Source organism: Sciurus vulgaris, assembly GCF_902686455.1.
Source record: "Sciurus vulgaris genome assembly, chromosome: 12".
Classification (NCBI taxonomy): domain Eukaryota; kingdom Metazoa; phylum Chordata; class Mammalia; order Rodentia; family Sciuridae; genus Sciurus; species Sciurus vulgaris.
The window spans coordinates 28,308-51,969 of record NC_136473.1 but is presented as its reverse complement, the minus strand read 5'-3'; the positions used below and the strand labels follow the sequence as shown (position 1 = coordinate 51,969).

Here is a 23,662-nt window from a genome sequence, read left to right as displayed (position 1 = left end):
CAGAATACTCTCAGCCCAGGGCTCTGAAGCAGACTCTGCACTGACTCGAGCACACACTTTAAATGATGCTCAGCCAGGACCCCCGTTTCACAAGCATGGTGGGGGAAACCCTCCACACAGCCACGCCTAGGCCCTCCCAGTGCAGCAGCCTGCTCGACTGCTGTGCTGAAGGTCCAGGACACAGTGCTGGTCACGCCGGGCCCCGGGCATCCTCCATGCCCCACTTCCTGCCAAATGCAAAGGCTTGGTGCTTGATCCCCAGGTCTCATCCACGGACCGGCCCGCCTGTGTTTGCTGCTCTTGCTCTCCTGTTTAGCTGCTCGCTGGGCACCAGGGCCGTGTGCACTGGACGACATAGAGGCTGCAGCGTGGGTCAGACCCAGCATCTCAAGCAAAGTATCTTCACTCGCTCAGGTTGGAACGAAGTGCTTCTGGAATCTATGATGCCAACGTCAACGTGCTGAAAACCATCAGTAAAGTCTGTGCATCTAGTGGTTTAAAGATTAACCTTTGTTAAACAAAGGGTTTCTTTCACCTCGCTACAGGAATAGAGAAGCCCCTAACCTAAAGCATGGCCTGACCTTGCACTGTTTTTGATAGAAAAATACAACATAGATTATTTTTTAAACATAAAAGAGAGGCTGGGGTGCTAGGACTGTTCCGCTGGGTTCACAGAGATATCCCCAGCTGCTCAATGAAGGGTCTCCAGTCACCTCATGCCATGGTTCGGGCCTGGCTGCCTGTGACTTCTCAGACCACGCTGCTGCAGCGTTAGAGGACGCTTGCAGGACCGCTTCCAGGAGGGTGGGCGTCAAGACTCCCAGGAGGACACATGTAACCTGCTGCCGTGGTCCCCAGCCAGGAGGTAGGCGAGGGGTCCTGTGCAGATGGCTCAGCTCGTCCCCAGCCAGGAGGCAGGCGAGGGGTCCTGTGAGACGGCTCAGCTCGTCCCCAGCCAGGAGACAGGCGAGGGGTCCTGTGCAGACGGCTCAGCTCGTCCCCAGCCAGGAGGCAGGCGAGGGGTCCTGTGAGACGGCTCAGCTCGTCCCCAGCCAGGAGGCAGGCGAGGGTCCTGTGCAGACGGCTCAGCTCATCAAGCAGCCAAGTAGCACCTGAGGGGTCCTGTGCAGACCGGTTCAGCTCTGGCCGGGAGTTACCAGACACCTGGCTGGTTGTTCTAGCAGCTCTCAAGAGATATTCCCTTTAGCTTTGTTTTAAGTTGGTCTTAAAGGTGTGTACATCCAGGGTATGATAAGAGATCTGTTCAGGAAGTGGAGAAGAGGGCAGCAGTTGCCCGACCTGCTTCCCATTAGTGTGCAGAAGTCTGAACATGCAAGAAACACAGCTGCCTGCAGGGGCGTGTGCACAGACAAGGACTAGGAAAGAAGGATGGCAGGTCCCACAGAATCCGTGTTGGCCTTTCAGGAGTTTGCTCTCCCGCGGCGGGGCCATGAGAGTGTGGATGCTGAGGCCCTGCAAGGCCTGCCCCGAGGGCCAAAAGCACCATGTGACCTCTGCCCATCGCTTCCTGGGAAGACGGCCGTGTACCCTGCAGCTGCACAGGGTGTCTGGCGGTGTGTACTGCGTGTGGGCAGGACTGGCCTGGCACGGGAATCCCACGTGCCCTGTCCTTCCACCTATGCTGTGCCAGCTTTTAAGGTCTCAGGCAAATAAGCATCGCTCAACACCAGAGACGGCCTGAGGTTCGCAGCAGACGCACCCCGCCATTTCCCACACCTTCACTCTCGGCGAAGGTGGGGTCACTGCATCTCAGGGAGCGCTGTTCCCACAGGGCTGATGTGCTGTGAAGCACAGGCCCCAGCAGCCTCCATCCAGAGGGCGCAGTCACTGTCCCCATCTGTCCTGCTGACACCGTGACAACAGCAAAATCTCCATCCTGACAGCAGATCTCAGCCCTTTTCTTATCAGACGTAAATTAATCCAGAGGCGAGAGCTCTGACCTTCCGAGTCAGGGCACACCCTTAAACCACAACTTCTTTAACTGACTTATCTCACATCCGACGTAAACAGACAGGGACATGAAAGCCAGGCCAGCGGAGCACAGGCCACCTGGGGGCTCTGCGGTGAGTGGTCAGGCATGGGTGCCCGTGGCCGCCTAGGCCAGGCAGCACGACTTCCTCCACCAGGACCTGGACAGGTCCCTCACTTTGTCTGGAGTCCTGCTCTTACACTTCCTGGGCTGCTGCTGGGAGTCCGCGTGCTGGATACCGGCCACGATGGCCGCGTCGAAGACCTCCTTGAGGTTTTTCTGAGTCAGGGCCGAGCACTCCACGTAGGAGGCGGCTTTGATTTCCTCGGCGCACAGCTTGGCTGCCTCCTCGGGTACTGGCTTCTCCCTGCCTTTGTCCAGCTCGATGAGCACCTTGACGTCTTCTCTGAGGTCAGACTGCGTCCCCACCAGGATGATGGGCGCTTTGGGGCAGTGGCAACGGATCTCGGGCACCCACTTCTCGCTGACGTTCTGAAAAGAGGTGGGGCTCACCACGCTGAAGCACAGCAGGAAGATGTCGGTGTTGGTGTAGCACAAGGGCCTCAGCTTGTCAAACTCATCCTGCAACCAAGACACACTGGTTACCGAGGCGGCTCCTGTCTGTAGGCCCTCTTGACCCGTGTCCTGGGAGGTTCGGCTACATCAGGAAGCCCACCATCCCCCAGGAAAAGCCAGTGTCCAGAACCGCCCCACTGCCTGCCCCAGTGTCCACCCCAGGCCAACCAGGCCCTGAACCCATGGCCCAGGCCCCCAGTGCTGTGACCACCCCACTGAGCATGTAGGGAATGCGCTTGAGGAGGGGGTCTGGAGATGGCTTTTATCTGGCCTTCAGCCCAGAGTGACCCAGACTTTCTGTCACCTCTCAGCACATGACCATTCTTCTGAAAGTCAGGATGTGCCTGTGCTGGCCCCAGATTCCACAGCCCCCTCCTCAAGACCCCAGCCCTTCCCTCCCCATGGTGGCGTGAACCCTGCAGGCTCTGTCCACCTGCCTGTCACCCACAGCAGAGAGCACTGTGACAGGCTCGAGGCAAGTCAGAGCAGTGGTGGGCACCCTGTGAGGCCACTGGGACACTCTGTCCCTCAGTGTCTCTGGTCAGTGACACTGGTCAACACTCTCATCCTGGCTACAGCCTCTCCCTCTCCCTCCCTCTTTCTTTTTCTCTTAAATTTCCTTGTTCCTGCCTTGACGTCTGCCAGTACCAGGGCTCCAGGCACAGGGCTGGACAGATGAGCCAGAGAATGGGCACCCAACCCTGCACAACAAGGAGAGCTGGGCCTGAGGTGGGAGTGGACGGGGAGTGGGCACCCACCACGCATGGATGTTCCTCTGTAGTCACCATCAGTGGACACACACCAAACACCTCCCACGGCCAGGCCCGGCCACCAAGGCTTGGCTGTGCACAGCAGGACGGGAATGCCAGTCAGCATCTCCTCCAGTTGGCCACCCCAGAGCCTGGCCAACCACCAAAAGTTCACTGGACTCTTCCCTAGAGAAACTGCACCTCTTGTTCCCATGTAAAATGCACACCTGTGGACACCACCTCCGGTGTAATGATTTCCCAGTGACCAGGGAGCACTAGGCACACCGGGCTCCCTCAGAACCACTGGTCTACTCTGACCAGCCCCATCCACAGCCCTGTCCACAAGGAACCTGTGTTGCCTCCCGCATTGCACTTTCTTCTGAGGCCCAGAGTCTCCACCTGGGGCCACAGCCAACCAGCCACGCTGCAGGAATGAGGGCAACTTCCACTCATGAGGTACTTGCAGGGCAGGTGGATGCTGAGAAAGGACTTCACCTCTCAGTGCCAACCCTGGGCTGCAAGAATCAACGCAAAAACCTAGCCAGGAGGCTCAGCAACAAAGACTTCTGCATGACCAGCTCCATCTGCCCTCAGGGGCCTCCAGTGTAGGCCTCCAGTGTAGACCCCCCACAGAAGTCACTTGGGGACAGGACAGGCAGAGATGAGCCACCAGAGAGTGGAGTCCTCTGGTCAGGCTGATGTGCTGATTTGCTTTGTTAGTATGAAGCTTTGCCCAAGTGGTTCGGGGGTCAAAGGCTGAAGAATTCTGGGATGTGGGAGCAGACGCCCCTCCTTCAGCAATGGTCCCCTCTCACCTCCACCCCAGCTGTGCCTGAGACCACGACTTGGATGTTCAGAGCTGCATCTGGGAGAGCCTTCCATGCTGACACCTCCGGAGCAGAAGTGCCCTTGCTCACACTCCTGCCCAGAGGAAGGTGAGCTCCTTAGCTGGGCCACAGGAAGCCTGGCGGGTGTCACAGAAGGCCCTCGACAATAGCTGGTCAGACAGGACAGGGAGGGCAGAAAAGGACGATCACTTTGACCAGCCCTGCCACGGCCACGACACGCTGACCAGCACCTGGGAGCAGACCTGACCTGGTCAGTGGCACACACTTCTCTCATGGAGTGCCGCAGCCTTTCTGCAGGCCTTTGCTGCAACTCCCAGCAGAGGACGTGGGAGACGGGAGGGTGATCAACAAACAACTGAACAACCCATCAGCACTGAGACCTCTTCCCAAATTACAAGTGTCCTTGGTGAATGTTTCTAAAATGGTTCTTGTGTCCTCCTGACTTTTAGAGAAATAGTATAAAGGAAAATTCTAACTCCTTCTCCACAATTCAGTCCCTTTTAAAATACACTACTCCAGGTAAAAACACTACTCCTCTTCAAGAGCCTGCCTGGAGATCTCCGCCAGGCCCACCACCTGCCCAGCAGAGGCCTTCCCCATGGTGCTCCCTTCCTGGGAGAGCCCCAATGCCAGCTCCTCTTCCCTGTGACTTCAGAGCGAGGAAGGCAGGCCCATGACCAAGCGGCACACCTGGGGCCCAGTGCTCCACCCACCATCTGCTGGGAGCCAGCCACGTGGGCCCTGCAAGGCAGGCCTGAGAGCAGCCTTCCCAGGGAGCCGGTGGTGGCCAGGGACGCTGCGGGAGGGAGCCTGGAGCTGTGCCTGGGGACACCTGGCGTTTTCCAGCATTCTGTCCTGTTCTCAGGCTGCTGTTCCACAGGGGCCTATGGACCCTGGGCCACTTTTTGGCCCACCTTCCAATGATGGGAAAACCTGGCCCCGTGGTTTATGAGAAGCAGCGCCACCCACAGCAGTGACATGGGGCCCCCTTGGGCTCTCCCTCACCACGAAGGGAGTGAGATGTCCTAGAATGGACTTCAACCTCCTGCTGTTCTCAGAAGACCAGGGCTGCCCAGGTTCATGTGACCTCAAGGTCTACACAATGAAACCTGCCCTCACCTGAACTGCTGTCCCAGAGTGGGTGAGCAGCTTGGAAGCCCTGGCTTGAATGTGGCACTAGGGACCCTGCAAAGCCAGCATATTCATAAGCGTTATGTCCTGTGATGGCACCTCAGCAGAGCGCACACTTCCACCTGCCCGTGGAGCAGCCCCAGCACTGGGCCTAACGCCTCACCTACCAGGAGACAAGCACAACAGCAGCCACTCGGCAAGCTCGACACAGGTGCTCACAGGACACATGTGAGCTCAGGGGCTTGAGCAGCTGGGCGGGGGGCATGACCAGGTGGAAACCTCTCCAGGAGCCACCACGGGGACTCATGGTGACCTTCATCATTGTTCCACTGTGTCCCAACACCTAGCCTCTGGACAAGAGTTCATGCCCTGTTCTGGAAAAAGCAAGGTGCTGCTCACACCTCCCTCCGGCTCAGGCCTGCCCTGGCCACCGCCCTTCACTCCAGGACTAGGGCTGGTCCCAGAGGGTCGACTGCAGCTGCAGAAGCAGGTCCCTTACTAATGCATGCTCCACCTTCTCTTGAGCACATTTCTTAAATACCTGGCTTGCTGGTCTTTAATATCACCAAAGCATCGCCACATGTTTCAATAAAACCAGAAAGTGAGGAATAACAAAAAATTCCTGTGAGATAAGGGCTGTTTCTGCCCAGCATCCCCTCCTGGCCAGAACGAAGGCAGTTTTGCTAGTTCCAGAGGTGGCCTCCTCTGCTTCCTCCTACCACCCTCCAGAGGGGCCACAGCAGGGCTGGGTCTGCTCCACCAGGCTTTGGAACCACTACGCAGTTACCAAGGGAATTGTTTGGAAATACAGTCAAAGGTCATCTGGAAGCCTTTAAAAGGCTGCTTCCTCTCCCAGCACTGAGCGGTAACATGATACTGACCTGTCCTGCTGTGTCACAGAGCTGGAGTCTCACAGGCCGCCCGTCCACTGACACCACAGCTTGAAAACAAGACAAGATGATTATCAGGATGCCTCTCGGCCCCAAACCCTCTCCCTCCAAACCCCTCTGCTCCAGTTCTGGGTCCTCCCATTAACTAAATGAAACAAGGAGGCCCATGGAGCCTCCCCTATGCAAAGCCCCACTGCCAGGAGCCAGGCAGCAGACCCAGAGCCTCTGGGTGGCTCCCCAAGGGCCTGTTTCTCCCCCAGACCTGGAAGATTTATTTTCCTCTCACACTTGTTACAAAGACCTAAAAGCAACACAGAGGGGCAAGTGCAGTTCTAAATCAGTGGGAAACCTCCCAGATCATTGTTTTCCTTAGGAACAGCTGCTGACCTCAGGGCGGATCCTAAAACTGTACCTTAGAGACTAAGGCTGCCACATGTCCTGTGCCTAGAAGAGGGCACCTCTCGTCTCCCTCCCACCCAAAGGAGGACTAAACAGAAGAGCCCACCTTTCCCCCAGGTCAGTGTCTGCGTGGGGAGGCCCGTGAGGGTCGAACCTGAATTAAATACACTTTATCCCCTTTGCTCAACCCAGTTGCTCACACGTTAACACTAGTCAGCTGGGAGACAGGCGACAATGCGTGGTGGGAACCCCTCACACTACACCTTTTACGCAGGTACCTCTGAGGAGGAGGAAATCAGGCCCTGCCAGCAGGAATGCAGAGGTCAGAAGAGCATTTTTTTTAAGGAGCAAGTCAGGTGGTATTTCGCTCCAGTGTCTGAATTTCAACTTTTTCTTAAATTCCTGAGAGAGTGAATAATGAAGATAAAGGAGTCCTTTATCTTCTCAGGACACAGCACCCCATAGGTAGAACTGCCGAGCCGAGAGAACAGCGCCAACAGTCCCAAGCGGAGCCAGCGCGGGCGGGGCGCCGGCCAGGGCAGGATGGTGGGGCGACCTGAGCCTGGCCGGCGCGCGGGGCCAGCTCGCCGCGGCGAGTTCTCGGGCGCCTCGGAGCGGGCAGTGCGGGCGAGCCCGGCCGCCCAGCACCGGGCGACGCGGCCGCAGGCGACCCACCTGCCGTGGGCTCGCCCGCCGCCCTTCCGCCCGCAGCGCGGACCCGCCCGCGCTCCCGCGCCCCGGCCCTGCGGCCGCCCGCCGCGCCCCGCCCCGCCGCGCCGCTCACCCGAGAAGTTGTCGAAGGCGGTGGGGATGTACTCGGTGGGGTAGCCGTTGGTGGTGTAGCTCACCACCAGGCTGGTCTTGCCCACCGCGCCGTCGCCGACCAGCACGCACTTGACGCCGCGCCCCTCGGCGCCGCCCGCGCGCCCCCGGCCCCCCTGCGCCCCGGGCCCGCGCGCCCCGCGCCCCCCGCGCTCCCGGCGAGGAGGCACGGGCGGCGCGGGCGGCGGCTCGCAGCGGCCGGGCAGCGCGGGCCGCCCCTGCTGCGGGGCCATCGCGTGGCCGCGGGGCGCGGACCAGCTGCCGCGGCGGACAAAGGCGCGAGGTGGCCGCTGCGCGGGGCGGCTCTGCCCGCGGCCGCGAGGTGGCCGAGCCTGCTCCGCCCGGCTTCCCAGCTACGCGGGCGGGCGGCGGGCGGGGAAAGAGGCGGGTCCGGCGGCGCAGTCCCCGCGCCGGGGCCACAGCGCCCCCGCCTGCGCGCCGCGCCCCTGCACCACGCCGCCTCCCGCCGGCTGGCCGCTCGCCCGGCGCGCAGTGCGTTGCGGAGCCCGAGGGGGACCCGAGCTCCTCCTGCTCCCCCGCTCGCCGTGCTCCCTGTTCCTGCTCCCCACCAATTCCCCCTTTCTCCCGCGTCCCTGCTCCCCCTATCCCCCGCCCCATCCCTGCCCCTGCTTCCCTCTTCCGCCCTCCCTCCTCCCTTGCATCCCTCCTCCACTCTTTCCCTACTCCCCACATTCTCTCTTCCTCTTTCCCCCTTGCCCCTGCTCCCTCTGCTCCCGCTTCCCCTCCTCCCCCCTCCCCCTCCTCCCTCTCCTCCCCCCTCCCCCTCCCTTGGCCCCCTCCTTATGCCCCTGCTCCTCCTGCAGTGCTCCAGCAAATTTCTTTATCGTCCCAATTCCTTCATTTACTTACATGTATTGTGCTGAAATTAGTATTATCTAAAAATGAAGACTCTTTGCCTCTCCTCTTTCTGCACTCCTACACGTGGTCACAGCAGGACTGCAGTTGGGCCTGGTCATGGTTCTAAGCCTCCTGGTTTGCCTGTGGTGTAAGGAGAGCCACGTGTGGTTCACACAAGTACGATACCACTGGTAAAGACAGGAGCGAGTAAACACTGTGCGCTTACTGTGTGCCTACACTGCTGTCATCACTCTGTCTGAACTGATTCCTTTCGTCTTACCATTACCTGTGCCCACTTTATAGACAGGAAAACCTGAGGTGCAGCAATGTTCAGTGATGTGTTTCAGAAACGACCTAGGAAGCAACAACATGGGGATCCAAACCAGAAGAGAGCCTCCCCAGCACCTTGTTTTCAGGTGTGAATAGTGTGAACCGGGCTCCAGAGTTCAGAATGCTCAGAAGTAGGAGTGCAGGGTGGATGTGTCAAGAGCCCCAGTCTTGGGCTGCCTGCTGCCAGAATCACCCTTCATAGCCCGATGAAAGCAGCTGTGAAACACCAGAATAGGGTTTCCAGGACGCAAATGCAGGACCCTGGGACCTGGCCTGCAGTGACCTAGAGAGCCCAGTTGAACCAAAGCCTTTCCTGAGCAGAATCTGAAGAACAGGGCCTCCTAGGCAAAAAGCCAGGGGTGCTGTCTGCAGTTGCAGAAGAGACCAGAATAAGGAAAGGCTGGAAACTCCGTGGTTGCAGCCAATCAATCCTCCATTGCCCTGACCCTAAGTCACTTGGGTTCCTTCTCTAAGGCCCAGCAGGCAGACAGATTGAGCATGTCTGTCTTCTTGATGATCAAACTGCAATAAAGCTCTTTCTTTTTGCAAAACTTGTGCCATAGTATTGGTTTTTCTGTGTGTCCAGCAAGGGCTGGCTGGGAGGTCTGGTGGTTGGGCAGTGTGGGTCCCAAGGCCCTTCAACGTGGTGGCTGAGGGATCCTGTCTACTTGCAGCTAGTTACTATGTCACCCAGAACCTGTGTCTGTGTAGGTGAGCACAGGCACCTGTGCATACACAGAAGCCCGTAATGGCAATTCAGCATGAGTACAGAGCTGGAAGCAGTCTGAACAACTGAGACGGCAAACAGATGAGCCAGTCATTGAGTAGTTGTGCTTCTCAGTCAAAAATGGACAAGAATGGGCTGGGGCTGTGGCTCTGTGGTAGCGCCCTTGCCTAGTATACGTGAGGCCCTGGGTTCAATCCTTAGCACCACATAAAAATAAAATAAAGGTATTATGTCCACCTACAACTAAAAAATATATATTTTAAAAATGAACGAGAATGAATCTCACACAGCAAAGACTGAAGAATCCAGGCATGCAGGAATATCAGCATTGGACTTGATGTGTGAGGTCTAGAAAGGGGAGGAACCCCGCAGGGCTCCGTGTCCACCCTGTCAGAAAGTGGGGAGGGACTGGCTGCCCTGAGTCTGGAGGCTGTCTCTCCATCTGAGTGGTGAGTTCATGATTGGTCTTTATAGCATATAATCACGCCTTGTTTGTTTTACTCACTTTTGTGAATTATACTTTATTTCAAAGTGGTCAAAAATATTCAAACCTATAAATCCTCCTAAACAGGACTTGTGGTTATTTGCTCTCAAAAGAACTATGTGCCTGAGCCCAGCACAGTGCTAGACACACATTGTACCCTGCTCGGATTAGATAACATCCTTATCATAGAGCTGGAATGTGATCTGAGTGCCCAAACCCTGCTAATTCAAAACTTCCAGGAACACACCATGAAGGGCCATGCTCACTGCGTGTCTCCACCGCTGGCTTTTAACACAGGAGTCATCTTCACAGGCTATTAGACGGTTCCAATATTTTCAACCAACGGAACTGGTTCCACAGCATTATTACAAAAGAGGTCAATGGCACATAGCTTCTGGGAAAAAAATGGAAACTCAGGGAGGGCCTAGAGGGACAGCAGGTGCCTTGGCCTGGGGAGAACAGGCTCTGCTCACAGACAGCCAGCTGAGTGGCGCTGCACACCTTCCCTTGGGTCTGGCTTCATTTTCCTCCCCCTGGAATTCCTGCTCCCGTCCCTCCTGGCTGCTGCCACTCTGCCAGTCCCCTTGGTGAGAAGGGCCACCTCCACCCTCTCTGAGCTGCCGCAGCAGCGTCTGGCAGCCACCCAGCCATCTGACCCTCCACAGAAGAACCTCCTCCCAGGCTTTCCCAAGAACTGACAGCCTTCCAACTTCCCTCCCAAACAGGCCACAGGAACTCCCAGGCCAAGCATTTCCCAGCTGCCTGAGTCCTCCCGGTGATAAGAACTCTTTAGAAACTCCCCTTGGTGTTGCGAAACCTCGACCTCCCCTGGTTTCTCAGCTGCCCTGAAGATAAGAACGGCCCTGTCGTCTTCCCAGCAGCCTGCTTGCTGGTCAGCAGTTCTGCAATGCTGAACTGTCCTCCCCTGTGCAGAGCCCACAGCTCCCTCTCCCTGCTTTTCCCAGTCCTGCAGTGGAGCAGGAAGGGAGAGAGGTGTGTTCCTGAAGTCACTACTGGGCCCGCAGTAACATTGTAAGAACTGGAAAGAAAGGGCAGACCTGCCACATCACCCTTGAGGAGAGAGCAGGGTTTGCCATACAGGAGCCTGATTGCTCAGCGTATGCATCCTTAAAGGATGCCCTAGAAGGGAGACTCTCTTACACAGTGAATCATGGAAGAAGTCTCATTTCAGAGATGCAGGGTGTGGCTGTTCTCTGCCTGGCTGAGTGGAGGAATGGACCCATGAATGCAGGTTGACCATGTGGGCGCAAAAGCTGTGGACACAGATGTGTCAGAGCAGGCTCCGCTTCAAGTTCATAAGCCAGGAAGAGAGGAGATGCCTGTAAAGCAAATGAAACACCAGACAGCACAAGGAGAGGCCAGGGAGGGACAAAGCGTGGCAGAAAGTTGAAGTTGCCAGAGAACAGACTTCTGCATGGGGTATGAAGGACTTGCCTGGCACAGGTGGGTGGACTATTAAGTGCAGCCCAGGGCCAAAATGACCCTCAGCTCCTGCCTTCCAAATGGCCCTTAATCTCCAGCAAATTATAGCCACCCTGTTGAGCTCCCCGGCACTTTTCGTTCACCCCATGAAATCTACACGTGTGTTATTGCCTCCCCAGCTTTACCCATTAGGACCTAAGGAGTTTCCCATGTTTGCCCAGCAGAAGGCAGAAGCAGGACTGAGCCTGGGAGCCAGTCAGGCCACCCCCTGCAACCACCCAAGGCCAGGCCTGCCCAAGACAGCAGAGCCACTGAGTGGTTTCTGCAAGACCAAGTGTTCTCAAGCCTTTCGCTGCTTGGTCACAGCCAGAGCAGAGCAGTGCCAGGGCCCAGCCTTGCCAGGGGCACACGGCACAGCAAGCTCAGGCCCCTAGGGCAGGATAAAGGAAACAGGCCCAGTCTTTAGCATCCAGAAGAGGGTAAATAACAAAGCATGGAAGGAGGGGAGAAGAGGAACCCACAGCCTGGGTTCCCTAGCAGTCGGGGTAGAAGGTGCCCTCCTGTTAGCTGTTTCTTCTGTGTCCGAGATAGTAAGAGGTCGCAGAGGGCTGCTGGGGTAGCTAAGAAGGAGGGCTTCTATTGTTAACATGACAAAAAATCGCCCCGATTTCCAATATTTTTCAAATCACTCCCTCAGTTAACTTCTCCTCCTCATCAAAATGCCTCATCAAAACATCATCTTTGCACATGTGACTGCTTTCATATGTGAAGCCACTTTATCTATTCACTAATCAATTCCATAAACCTTGATTGAGTCTCTTTGTTAACCTAAGGACTTGTAAAACGATCAACTACTTTTTAAATTTCTTTTTCTATAATTCAAAATTTTATTAATTCGGCGACTTCCTGGAGAGACACGCTGGGAAGTCTGAGTCACACTGCAAGCGGTCGGAGCCCCTGGAGACACAGGGGTGCTCCCGTTCCCTGGCCCTCCTCCCGCACCCGCCAGACCCCAGGGGAAGGGGTGGGTCAGTGTAGCCAGCGCTGGTCCGTGGGGCTGCAAGACTAGAAGTGGGCTCTGAGCAGCAGCCCCTCAGACTCAGGATGGAGCAACAGGAAGCCACTGGGAACAGAATCCTGGACTTCTGTGCCTCCCAAAAGCAGTAGGCAAACAGATTTGAGGACCACTGGGCAAAAACATTTTCTGGGTTGTTTCTTCCTAAGAATAAAGCCTGACTTCTCTTGGGCGCCAGTGTCTGTAAACTTTGAAACCCTGCTCCTTGAGACCCAGCCTGCTGAGCAGACACCTGCCCGCTACTCCAAGGACCTTCAAATTAAATCCAGAGTAACCCAGGGGGTGAATACAGACAGTAAGGAAAGGAGTAAGTTAGAAATGTCAGCTTTCTTTTCCTGTACCCCTAGAACCACCGTCCTGAGATAGAAGCAGAATAACAGATAAAATGCAGAGAGAGGTGACCAGACAAGAAAGGGTGTGAGGACAGCCACGGGAATGGAGCTGGTGCTGTGCAGGAAGACAAGCAGACCAATCTGCCCGGCCACACCTCCTGCCAGTCACCTGCGGCAAGGGTGTGTCTGACCTCTGAAAGGGTGGAGACTGACCAGAGAAAGGACGGGCCCACAGACAGTCCGACCTGAGCAGGAACTTTGCTTGCTGTAGGAGAGACTTCAAAAGTAGCACCCGCTGGACATGAGGTTTCAATTACCAGGAGGAACAAGTCCTACCCTTCAACTCCGCAGCACGGTGACCACAGGCATCAACAGTGTGTCCCAGGCCCCGGAAGGCTCAGTGGCTAAGTACTTGCCTAGCATGAACAAGGCCCTGGGTTCCAGCACCACAGAAACAAGCAAACAAATGAATAAATAGTGTGTTGTACACTTGAAAATCTCCAGGAGAGTTCATCTTAAATGTTCCTGCGGCAGGAGGGAGTGAGGTGACAGGTATGCTAATTAGCTTATGTGTGTGATCATTCCTCGTGCTGACACACACCACAGCATCATGCTGCCCATGGTAAACAGAAACCATTTTTATTTGCCAATTATAAAGATGGGGACCAAGGGAACTTTTTCAAGTCACCTTTCCTCTTAAGCAGTGAGGTGATGCATGAATTTACTCATTCAACACTCATTAGGCACCACCGCATGCAGGGCCTGTGGTACACTGGGTACAAGTAAATGATGAAATGCATTTGCAGTGAGCCCCAGGCAGGGGAAGCCTGGGCAGGGCCCGGTACAGCCTCATACCTGCCACATTACAGTGAAGGCTTGGAGGGAGGTGGGGGCGTCTGGCACCTATGGAAAGAAGTTCTGGCAAGGGGAGCAGCAGGACAGGAACCCCCCAGCAGGGACTGCCGGTATGCAGGGGAACAGCAAGGTCCTGTGCATCTAGGGACTGGGCGAGGGCGGGGAGCCACAGAGGTGACAGCAGTTGATGGCCACCTGTGTGAGCCTGGCACCTGGAGGACTGTGCGCAGCATCACGCACGATGCTCATGGCACCTCAGGCCATCGGATGAAAAGGGACTGCAGGGCAGGGGCAGCCAACACATACCTGCCTCAAGGACCAGCAGCACCTGCCTGGCCACACGTGCAGAGGCGAGGACAGCATCCAAGTCATAGCCCAGTTGGAGTCCCCAGCAGGGACTCTGCCAGGAGCTACGACTCCCACTGCCTCTGGTGTCTGGAGGTCACGAGGGCCAGACGGCAGGCTCAGCGTGCAGTCCAGAGGTACTGTGCATGGCAGGTGAGGCGGAGGACGGGGACACGAGGGAGAGTGGACCAGAGCGGGAGGTCTGAACTCTGCTCTGAACGAAGAGGACAGACTTGGTAAGAGCTGGCGCCGACTCAGTGCCACTAGTGCCCCGTGAGGAGTGTCCTGCCCTGGAGAAGTGCTATCAACCCAGGAGTGCGGCAGATGCACCACTCTGCCCTCTGACTTGAAGCTTGCTCTCTTTGCTGGCCCTGAGGCCAGCCACACCTGGCAGCCTGCTGCGCAGGATGGGCTCTGCCCGTTGGTCAGCTGACTGCTCGTGGCGCCGGGCTGGATCTCAGTGAGGGAAGGCACACCCGCCCTTGGAAACAGAGCCTGGGCGTGTGCTCTGCACCCCGCCGGAGTGGAGCCACGGCTCTGTGTCCACACCCCCACTGCATCTGGACATTGACCAGGCTGCGTCAGTGAGGACCTGTGCCCGGCTGGCTCTGCCTGACACAGCTCTGTGTACTCGCCTTGGGGACTAGAGGTGGGGCCGGGGACAGCGAGAGGTTTCAGTGCTCACCTTGACCGGTGAGGAATTCCCGAGGGTTTCTTTCCTTTTCCAAGTGTCAGAACGCCTTGTTTCTGTTTAGGAAGAAACTTTCAGCCCCGTAGGGACCTGTGAAGCTCTCATCCTTGCTGTTTTTGAACAACCAAGTTGACCTCCTGGAGCCTGCCAAGGGTGCAGAGGTGGCTGCCTGCCCAGGGAGCCTCCTGTGATCTGATTGCACCTCTCTGGGCACCAGCTGCTTGTCTCTCTGACTTGAATCCTCTCCTCTGGAAAAATGGGTTATTCGTCTGCTCAGCTGCCTTGACCAAGCACCACGCTGGGAGGTTTAAAGGACAGAACCTGCTTCCTCACAGCTCTAGAGAAGAGAAGTCGAGGACAAGGGGTGGCAGGGCTGCTCCTTCTGAGGCCTCTCTTGCTTGCAGAAGCCTCTTCTCCCTGTGTCCTCACCTAGCTGTCTGTGTCCTGACTTCCTTATAAGGTCATGAGTCCTATTGGACGAGGGCCACCCTAATAACCTCATTTTAACTCAATGACCTCTTTGAAGATCCTGTCTATAAATAAGGTCACATTCTGGGGCCCTGGGGGTTAGGACTTCAACATATGAATTTGGGGGAGAAGCACTCAGCCCATAACCACACAGAAAATGCTACCTTGGGGAGTGTTCTGATGCTGATGTTGTGCATGTATTCTTATCCAAAATGACATGTGTGATGTGTTGACAGTTGTATCTGACGATCAATTTTCTGTTGTGTTTTGGTATTTATTATACATAAACATCTCTTGCTTCAGTGCCCACACCTAATAGGAGTGCTTGCAATTCTGCACAAAAGGGCGCATCTCAAACTTTCCAGAGGCATGGAGATGTTGTACTGTGATTTCCCTTAGGATTATTTCAGGCCTGCTTAGAAGAAAGAAATGGCCACTGAGGAGCAGGAGAGAAAGCTACCTAGTTGAGAGGAAGTTGGAGCATCCACCTGGGAGTGATCCGCTCCAGCACAAGTGAAGTTTTGCAATTGTTAATTTTACTATTTGACTCTGGATAAGTATGAACACCCTTATCCTGGACTGGAGTGGCAACATGCTCCAGAGACAGAGCAGTGTGCTAGTGGCTCTTGGAAAAAAGATAATTTTATGAACTGAAAATTTAATGTTTAGTCTTTAGGGAATCAGGGCTCAAAGTAAGCAAGTGGTCCATAAACACTGGATGGATGAATGGATGTATGGGTGGATGAATTAATGGCTGGGTGAGTGGGTGGGTGGATGTATTAATGGGTGGGTGATGGATGGGTGGGTGGATGGATTGATGGACAGATGGGTGGGTGATGGATGGGTAGGTGGATGGATGGGTGGATGGGTGGGGGATGGATGGATGGATAGGTGTGTGGGTGGATGGATGGGTGGTAGGTGGATGGACTATGGATTATTGTATAGATAGGAAGGCAAAATAATGCAGGAGCTTGGTAGGATATGACCTGAACCTCCACTGTACACCAGAATAGCTGATGCAGAGGAAGGAGCACCCCCTCATGCAGGTGCTGCTCTAGGCCAGGCTGTGTTTTTATCAAAGTCCTTCTGCCTTGTGACCCCTGGAACCCCTGGTGGCCCCTCTGTCAGACAGTATGGCTGATTTAGATTGGTGCCACCACTGGACCTGGTGGGATCCTCATTCCCTCTCATAACCTGAACCTCCCTCCAAGGAGAGCATCAGCCGTCTGCTGTGTGAACATCCACATCTAAGCTGGCAGAAACCACTGGATGCTCCTGGATCTCACCTCAGTCTCTGTGTTTCTGGATGAAAAGGCAGTTTTCTAACTTCTCCCAGGTAGCCGAAATCTGGGTGTGGCCACTGTGCACTTATGTTGCAGGTCCTCCATGTCCTTCACCCCTTTCCCAAAGCTCCCTAAGTCTCTGGGTCTCCAGTTGTCACATGCTTCTCCCAACCCACTTCTCTGTCCAGTTGACAAGGCAGTTCCATCCTTTAACAGAGCTCGGCCATCTCTGTTCCTCCCAGGAGCACTGTGCACAAGCTCCCATGGTTGCCAGCCTCCGAGAGAACCTACCACAGTCCTGGAACCTGTCCCCTGTGCGTCCCTCCCACACCCTGAAGGGATGACCGTGGGACACTGTGGAGGGTGACTTCTCACTGCTCATGATCCAGCTCTCATACCAAGAGGACACTGGCAGACCTATAGAGAGGCCCACATGACCAGGAGCTGAGACCCCTGGTCAATAGCTGAGTGAGGGAGCCATCCTGCCAGGCCTGCAGAAGACAGAAGCACCCTGCTGCCTGCACCTTGGCTGCAGGCCCACGAGTCAGAACCACCCAGCAATTGCTCCTGTTCCCAGCCCATACAGATGGGAGAGGGTGAGTGTTACGGTTCTAGGCCATCAAAGTCTGTATTAATCTGTTAGGTGGTCATAGATAACTAACCTGCACTCAGGAGGTCCAAACTGAGTGGTAGATCTCTTCTGTCCCTGGAATGCATCATTCTCCGTCTAGGCTGGAAGCAAACTCCCTGGCTCTCCCCGCCCCAGAGCCTTCCTTCCCGATCCCATCCTGGAACCAGGGCCTCAGGACCCACCTCTTGCACTCCCATTCCAAAGTCTCACTGTGGTTTCTCACTTAACCTGAAACCGCATCCCCGAGGGCATGGACTTCTGGAACCCCATCTTTCTAACACCGAGCTGTCTTTAGCATGTGGATAAGAACTGACTTGATTTTCACAGAGGATGCTGGCCCAGGCGCCATCTGGGTGTCCTGCCCTTGGCACCTGGACCCAACACTCTCCTGTTAGTCAAGGGAGCTGGTAAACCACTCTGAGCCTTTCCTTTTGTCCAGGTCTTTTTCTGGTCCTGACCAGATGTTTGAAATGAGTGGCTGGATTCATGGTGCCATCAGGTCCCAAACACAGTAGGCTGAGTTGAGGAGCCAGAGTGCTGTGCTCACTGATACAGGAGGTTCCCATAGGACCCTCCCACCAAAGCTGACTCAGCCTTCGCCACACCAGAGGGCCTGCCTCCAACTCAAGCCCTAGATAGCGGCATGGGGAGGTGTCACAGAGACAAGTCAGTGGAAGGTGACAGATGTGTCCTCTTCTCTTACCCCCCAGCCCTCCTGGTGGAGTGGGAACACTCTGGGGCTGTAGTTCATGGGTGGCTTGGCTCTTGTCCCTGACATTGGTGTGTGTCTGCATTGAGTGATACTAATGGGCCACAGGGCCCAGAGACAAGGGAGGTCACTTAAGTTCTGGAAAATGGTTGCTTCCACGTAGTCTGCACTTACAGACTTCTGGCTCTGTCCTCAAGGAGCTGTGCAGGTCTGGGAGGCTGGAGGCTAACCCGCCCGCAGTGCTGCCGTCCTGCAGTGGGGTGGCCAGGCATCTCTCAAGGCAGATCAAACATGCATCTTGATGGTTTTAGAAATCTCAAATCTTTGTTCTTCTGAAATCCTCACAGGGAAAGGGAATGCTTTGTGTCGGTGGCCTACAAAGACAACTCCTGCCTGCAGGCTGTCCAGTTCTGCATCCACCTGACCACATGATCGGCACAGCCCAGCAATGGATGCCAGCCAGCCAACACCTTGCCAGACCAGCTTGGGCTTTCTAATCCCTGGAGAGCAAAGCAAGAATGAGCTTGCTTTGCCAAAGGTGACAGTGAGGAGGACTGGGATGTTCCCCGAATAGAAAACGAAGCCCCCCCACCCTCCATGGCATTTTCTTATGAACTTTAGACTGCACCCGGGTGAGGAAAAACTCATAGTTGAACTGAAAAAAAAAAAAAAATTTTTTTTTTTTTAAGTGGGTGATTGTGAGCAGTCTCTACTTGCTTGGAATATAAATGAGTGTAGACACTCTAGATCTGTTCGGCATCTGCTCATTGAATATGGACCAGGAAGTGCCCACTGTCCGAGGTGCTGGGAGCCGAACAGCACAGTGACGCTTGCAGACGTCGACCAGGCGCACAGCACTGCACTGCAAGCAGAATTCCAGGTCAGCAAGGCTGCGAGTGTTGGCAGGGCCGCTGAGGGCTGTCCCTCCTGCCCGCGAATGCCTGAAGTCTGCCTGGAGCAGAGCAGGAACTGGGTGTCTGTGGAATTCACATATTCATTACCAGAAGTGGCAACAGAGAAAGCCTCAGCTGCCAGACCAGGCAAGGCCAGCAGGATGGTACCAGGGGAGGTGAACAGGCGTGGGCAGGGTGGGCCACATGGCGAGGGCCAGCACTCCAGGAAGAAAGCCAGGAGGGTCCGTGCTCACTGTCCAAAGTTATGAACCACAAAGAAGCTACTCCCAGCAGGACTCATGGAGTCGTGGAAACCCAGTTTGCCGAGCCCAGGAGAGCCGGACGCACCTCCCAGAACTAGACGGAGCCGGTGGGCCACAAGCGAAGGAAGGCGTGGAGGAGTTCAGTCAGGCCAGGCGGACACACCCAGTACTGCTCGCCCAGATCCGGGATCATCCCTAGCCAATCACGTGTCCAGACAGAACAGATCAGAAAGTTACTCGAAGCAGAAGCACTGCAAAGCAGTCTCTACTCACAGCGGGACACAACGAGGAACCGTAACAGCAAAAGGAGAGCAGGCAGCCGGACCAGACAGGCCTGGACTGGGGACTCCTGGGGCGGGAGGAGCCCCGCAGAAGGAGACCTGTACGACTGCAGGGGACGCGCGCAGCCGTGGCCGCGGGAGTGCACCCGCTCAGGCTTCCACTGGTGGAAATAGTTAAAAAGCTGGAAAAAATGGACCAAAAAATGGACCAAAGGAGAAAGAAGTTAGAGGTAAAAGCAGTATGATGAGAAGGCACGTCTAACAAACCAAGCTGGAAAGACCGTTAAGAGATCGGTGAGCCCCTGCTCACCAAGGACACGCAGGGCCGGGAGCACCGACCTCGCTAACCAAGGACGTACAGAGCCGGGGGCAGGACGGGGCACTGAGGCAGGGCAGTCTGTGAGCCCGGGAGCTTGAGGCTGTCCTGGGCAGCACAGCAAGACCCCATCTAAAAACGAAAAGGACATCCCAGGGTCTGTTTTGGAATATGAATATGAAGGTGTGAGTGTACCCTTGTGCCAATACCATACAGCAATATTTACACAGCACTTACATTGTTAGGTATTACAGGTAATCTAGAGATAACTGAAAGTATGCAGGACTTCTGTTCTTCTGTTCTTGGGTTAGAAAAAGGGGGATGAAGGGAAGGGAAAGGGGCTGGTAATAGGAAAGACAGTGGAATGGATGGCACAGAACTTTCCTGTGTTGGCATGTGAAACTCCCCATTATGTTCAACCACAGAATGGGAAGTTATGCTGCATGTATGTGGGATGTGTCAAAACAAACCCTGCTGTCACGTGTAACTAAAGAGAACAGATATAAAAAAAGGATACAAGAAAAAGAGCCTAATTTATGGACCTTTACACAAATATTTTTGAAAAAGTAGTGAAATGAATAATTTCCTAGAAAAACAGCCAAAATTGGCTCCTTAAGATTTACACAGATTAAATTTACACAAGATTAAATTGAAATTATGGATGCCTGTTTTCACAATTTGTGTGTCATTTTACTGATATACAAATGTACTCCAGAATCTAATTAGTTGTTTTATATTAAATGCTCTGCTCTTCAGAAGACACTATTAATGGAATAGATTTAAACCTATGAAACAATTGTGTCTTGTTGAGGGAGTTAAAGTTACTAATGTTTCGGTTCTACAAAATATAAAATAAAACAATTTAAAGTAGTATCATTAGTGAGTTTCATCTTGTTAGTGGTATTTGAAAGTTATGTACTTTTTGAATTTTTCCCCCTTACTCATATTTGCTATATAAAACTCAAACAGTATGGAAAATATCACAGAGAAAGTAAAAAATAGACTTATAATTCTCCTGTCACCCTCTCCACCCATTGTTAGAAACTTCAGATACCTTTCAGTTTTCTTTGGGGAAGGAAATGGGGGGAAATGTATATTTTGTTTTTGATTGATTTCAGCATTGATTTATATATATTTTAAAAAATCTCTTTATGAGCATTGATATGTAATGTTTTTAAAAAACAGACATGGATATTGACATGTTTTTCATGTTACTTTTTTCATTTCAGAAACTGGAGATTTTCCATGTCACTATCTAGAGATATACATCATTTTTTAAACATCTGCATATAATATTCCATAACATTTTAAATTTTCCTTTTATAATTTTTTTTTTTTCAGTACTGGGGATTGAACCCAGGGCCTTGTGCTTGCAAACACTCTACCAACTGAGCTACATCCCCAGCCCCCTTTTTTAAATTTTGATTCATCATACACCAATAGGGTACAACTTTCGTTTCTCTGGTTGTACATGAAGTAGAGTCACACAATTTGCGTAATCATACATGTACATAGGGTGATGATGTTTGTCTCCTTCTATTATTTTTCCTTCCCATCACCCCCTCTCCACCCCTCATTTTCCTCTATACAATCCATTCTTCCTCCGTTCTTGCCTCCCCCACTCCCCCCAACATTTTCACAATGATAAGAAGCAATGTTTATGGTGTGCTGAGTTTTTATGAGAGTTGTCTTATTTCAGCCTTTCAGTAACCTCAAAATATGCAGATTTATTTAATTATCTTTTTAGAGATAAGGAATAAAAGCTAGAATTTATGGATGTTAAGCTGCCATGGTTAACATAACTAGGAAATAGCAGAGCAGGAATTTTAGTCTTATGTTGTGTTTACTTTCTTATATTATATCCTAATATTTCTTTGCTTATTTGTGGGCGTTTCAATGGGATAAATTCCTAGAATACAAATGCCAGATTAAGGATACTGCAGTTAAAATTTTAATAGATTAACTGGTTATTGCGTAGTAATTCTGAAAATAATTAACATTTTAAAACAGTATTGACGGTATTGAAACTTTTGAATTTATTTTTAGAACACTTTATATCTTATGGATATATGCCTGTTATCTGTTGAACATGTTAATTTCTGCCAATTTTTTGTTTTTTTTTAGTTTTGCTTATGGTATCTTTGCTTATGTTACAAGATATGTATGAAAAGATGTTATATTTCACTCATGGCTAAAGAAATAAAAATCAAAATGTTTATCATGAAAAAAAAAAAAAGAGATCCACAAAGATTTACTGATAACTACAGAAAACACAGAAAAAGTTATCAAGGAACTATACCCCGCCCCATGCACCAGACCTTCTATGGAGAAGACCAACAGGTTTGACTCCTGTTACCACAAAGAAGATTAAAAGTCAATAGTAGACAGGGAGGAACTATTTGCAAAACTCAAAAATTAGCACTCAAAATAAGTTAAGAAATGGTTTAAAATAACAAGAAGATAAATAACAAATTAGAAAAATCAGAAAAGGAATAAAAGTTTACTTACTGAAGAGTTGATTCGATGTCCAGAGCATGGGATTTTGTTTTGTTTTGCAGTGCTGGGGATCAAACCCAGGGCCCTGTACTGGTAAGGTAAGCGCTCTACCAACTGAGCTATCTCCCCAGCCCAGAGCACAGGATGTTCTTGCCCTCACCTGCAGTTGGGGAAGCTACCCAGGCTCGGCAGGTCGCAGCATACAGTCGCCTGGAACCAGAGGAGGGTGCAGAGGCCACCTGCCTCAGGCCTGTCCTTTGACAGGAGGATCGAGTGACTGATTGTGGGTCCTGGGGTCACGGTGTGAGTGAGATGTCTAGCCCTTCAGTGACCAGAGAGAACGGTCGTGGGTGCGACTGCTGTGGCAGCCCCAGACTCGACGCCTCCGTGCCCCAGTGCGGAATGGGCCGCCCAGGCAAGTCTGAATCTCAGAGAGCCAGAGTGGGTGTAGCACATCGTGGAGGCCACCCAGCCCCAGAACAGAAGGTGACGCTGGCTAACTGAAGCAGAAAGAGACTCTCCTGAGGGGTTTGGATGGCACTAGGAACCCAAGGGCTCCAGGTCACAGGCCTGAAAGAGCAAGTTGGACCAGAGATACCAGCAGGAGCAGAGCCCTGTCATCTCCCCTGTGACGTGCCAGTCCTGGACATCCAACCCTGTGGCTGCCACACCTGGAAATCCAGTGTGACAAATGCCATTGTTGTGCCTACCAGGTGCACACTGTGCAGGCTGAGCGGATGACCACGGTGCACCAGTTAACTCCAGTGGCCTCTGGTCATGTGCCCACATCTAGGCACTTGGAATTTCTGTAGGAAATTTCTGATTTCACCTCAAAGACAGTGAGTTCCACATTCTTAGGAAGATAGCACAGAATTTGGGCAGTAAACAGGTGAAGACAAAATCTTACGATGAGGAACCAGGTGTTGCAGGCCACCACACCAGGCCTGGGCAGGCAGTGAGTGGACACTGGGGGGCTTAGGACTGAGCCCGAGGAACCTCAAGACTGAACAGCAGGGGCCTGCATGCATGCACAGGGGCACTGCCACAGGAGAGGAGCAGCACCAGACAACTATGTGTGGAGGAGAGTGTGCTTCACCCAGGTCTGACCACCATCCCACCTGATCATCCCACCTGACCGTCAGCTGTAACTACAGCACTTGTCCCTTTATTACCCAGGTCTGTGGGGCTCAGTGTCACCTCTGCAAAGGACCTGGTGACATGGGCGGTATGTTCACCACTGGCTCTCCAAGCCTGGGCACAGAACTGAAAGACGCCTTCTTGCCGACTGCAGTGGACAACAGCAGGTTCTAGGCAAAATCTGGAAGCCCCACGACAGGCCACACCTGGCCACTCCTGCACAGACCCACCGTCACCACACAGCCCTCAAGACTAGAGCCCACCTTGACCGCCCAACCCCTGGCAACCGCTCGACCCCGCCCCCACTTCACGGTTAGCAGGGGCTCCTGTGGGCCCTGGGGGATCCGCACTCTCCACGTCACCGATGGGGGTCTTCATCCCTGCAGGGTGGAGTGGCCTTGGGCTGACTCAGGAGAAAGTTCCCAGGTTCATCCACTCGTGCAAACCCCAGGGTGGCAGCCACCGCCAAGCCACAGGAAGTGGACACCAGTCACACACCCAGGCCCTGTGGGAATCACCGCCTGCGTGCTGCAGACCTCGAGCCCACCATGGGAGGAATGTGGGGCATGGCGGCCATAGTCCTTAGCCTCCAGGAGACCCGGAAGCTATGGACACGGGGGCACCTGGGTGTGCGTGCCAA

General features: G+C 53.7%; 1 protein-coding gene across 4 annotated transcripts; it reads right to left on the bottom strand.

Annotated features, from left to right (window-relative positions):
• Nucleotides 1-803: 803 nt before the first annotated feature.
• Nucleotides 804-7,759, bottom strand: RHOU (ras homolog family member U). 4 transcript variants are annotated; one of them, XR_013758398.1, is made up of 5 exons: nt 7,368-7,759; nt 6,176-6,234; nt 1,083-2,572; nt 987-1,036; nt 818-939 (listed from the first exon to the last, which is right to left on the bottom strand). XR_013758398.1 is itself a non-coding variant. In XM_079107634.1 (3 exons), exons 1-3 carry the CDS (start codon nt 7,636-7,638, stop codon nt 2,117-2,119), a joined length of 786 nt encoding a protein of 261 aa, XP_078963760.1. In that variant the 5' UTR covers nt 7,639-7,759; the 3' UTR covers nt 1,043-2,116. The 4 variants fall into 4 exon arrangements, 1 of the variants encoding a protein (XP_078963760.1); XR_013758397.1 differs by lacking the exon at nt 987-1,036 and having other exon boundaries at nt 804-939; XR_013758399.1 differs by having other exon boundaries at nt 902-1,036.
• Nucleotides 7,760-23,662: the final 15,903 nt, after the last annotated feature.

Bases quoted from the DNA above. Each gene is read 5' to 3' on its own strand.
- RHOU (XM_079107634.1), bottom strand. From the start codon at position 7,638: ATGGCCCCGCAGCAGGGGCGGCCCGCGCTGCCCGGCCGCTGCGAGCCG. The intron at 6,235-7,367 runs GTGAGCGGCGCG...CTTGTTTTCAAG, and splicing joins CGCCTTCGACAACTTCTCGG to CTGTGGTGTCAGTGGACGGG. The intron at 2,573-6,175 runs GTCAGTATCATG...TCTTGGTTGCAG, and splicing joins TCTGTGACACAGCAGGACAG to GATGAGTTTGACAAGCTGAG.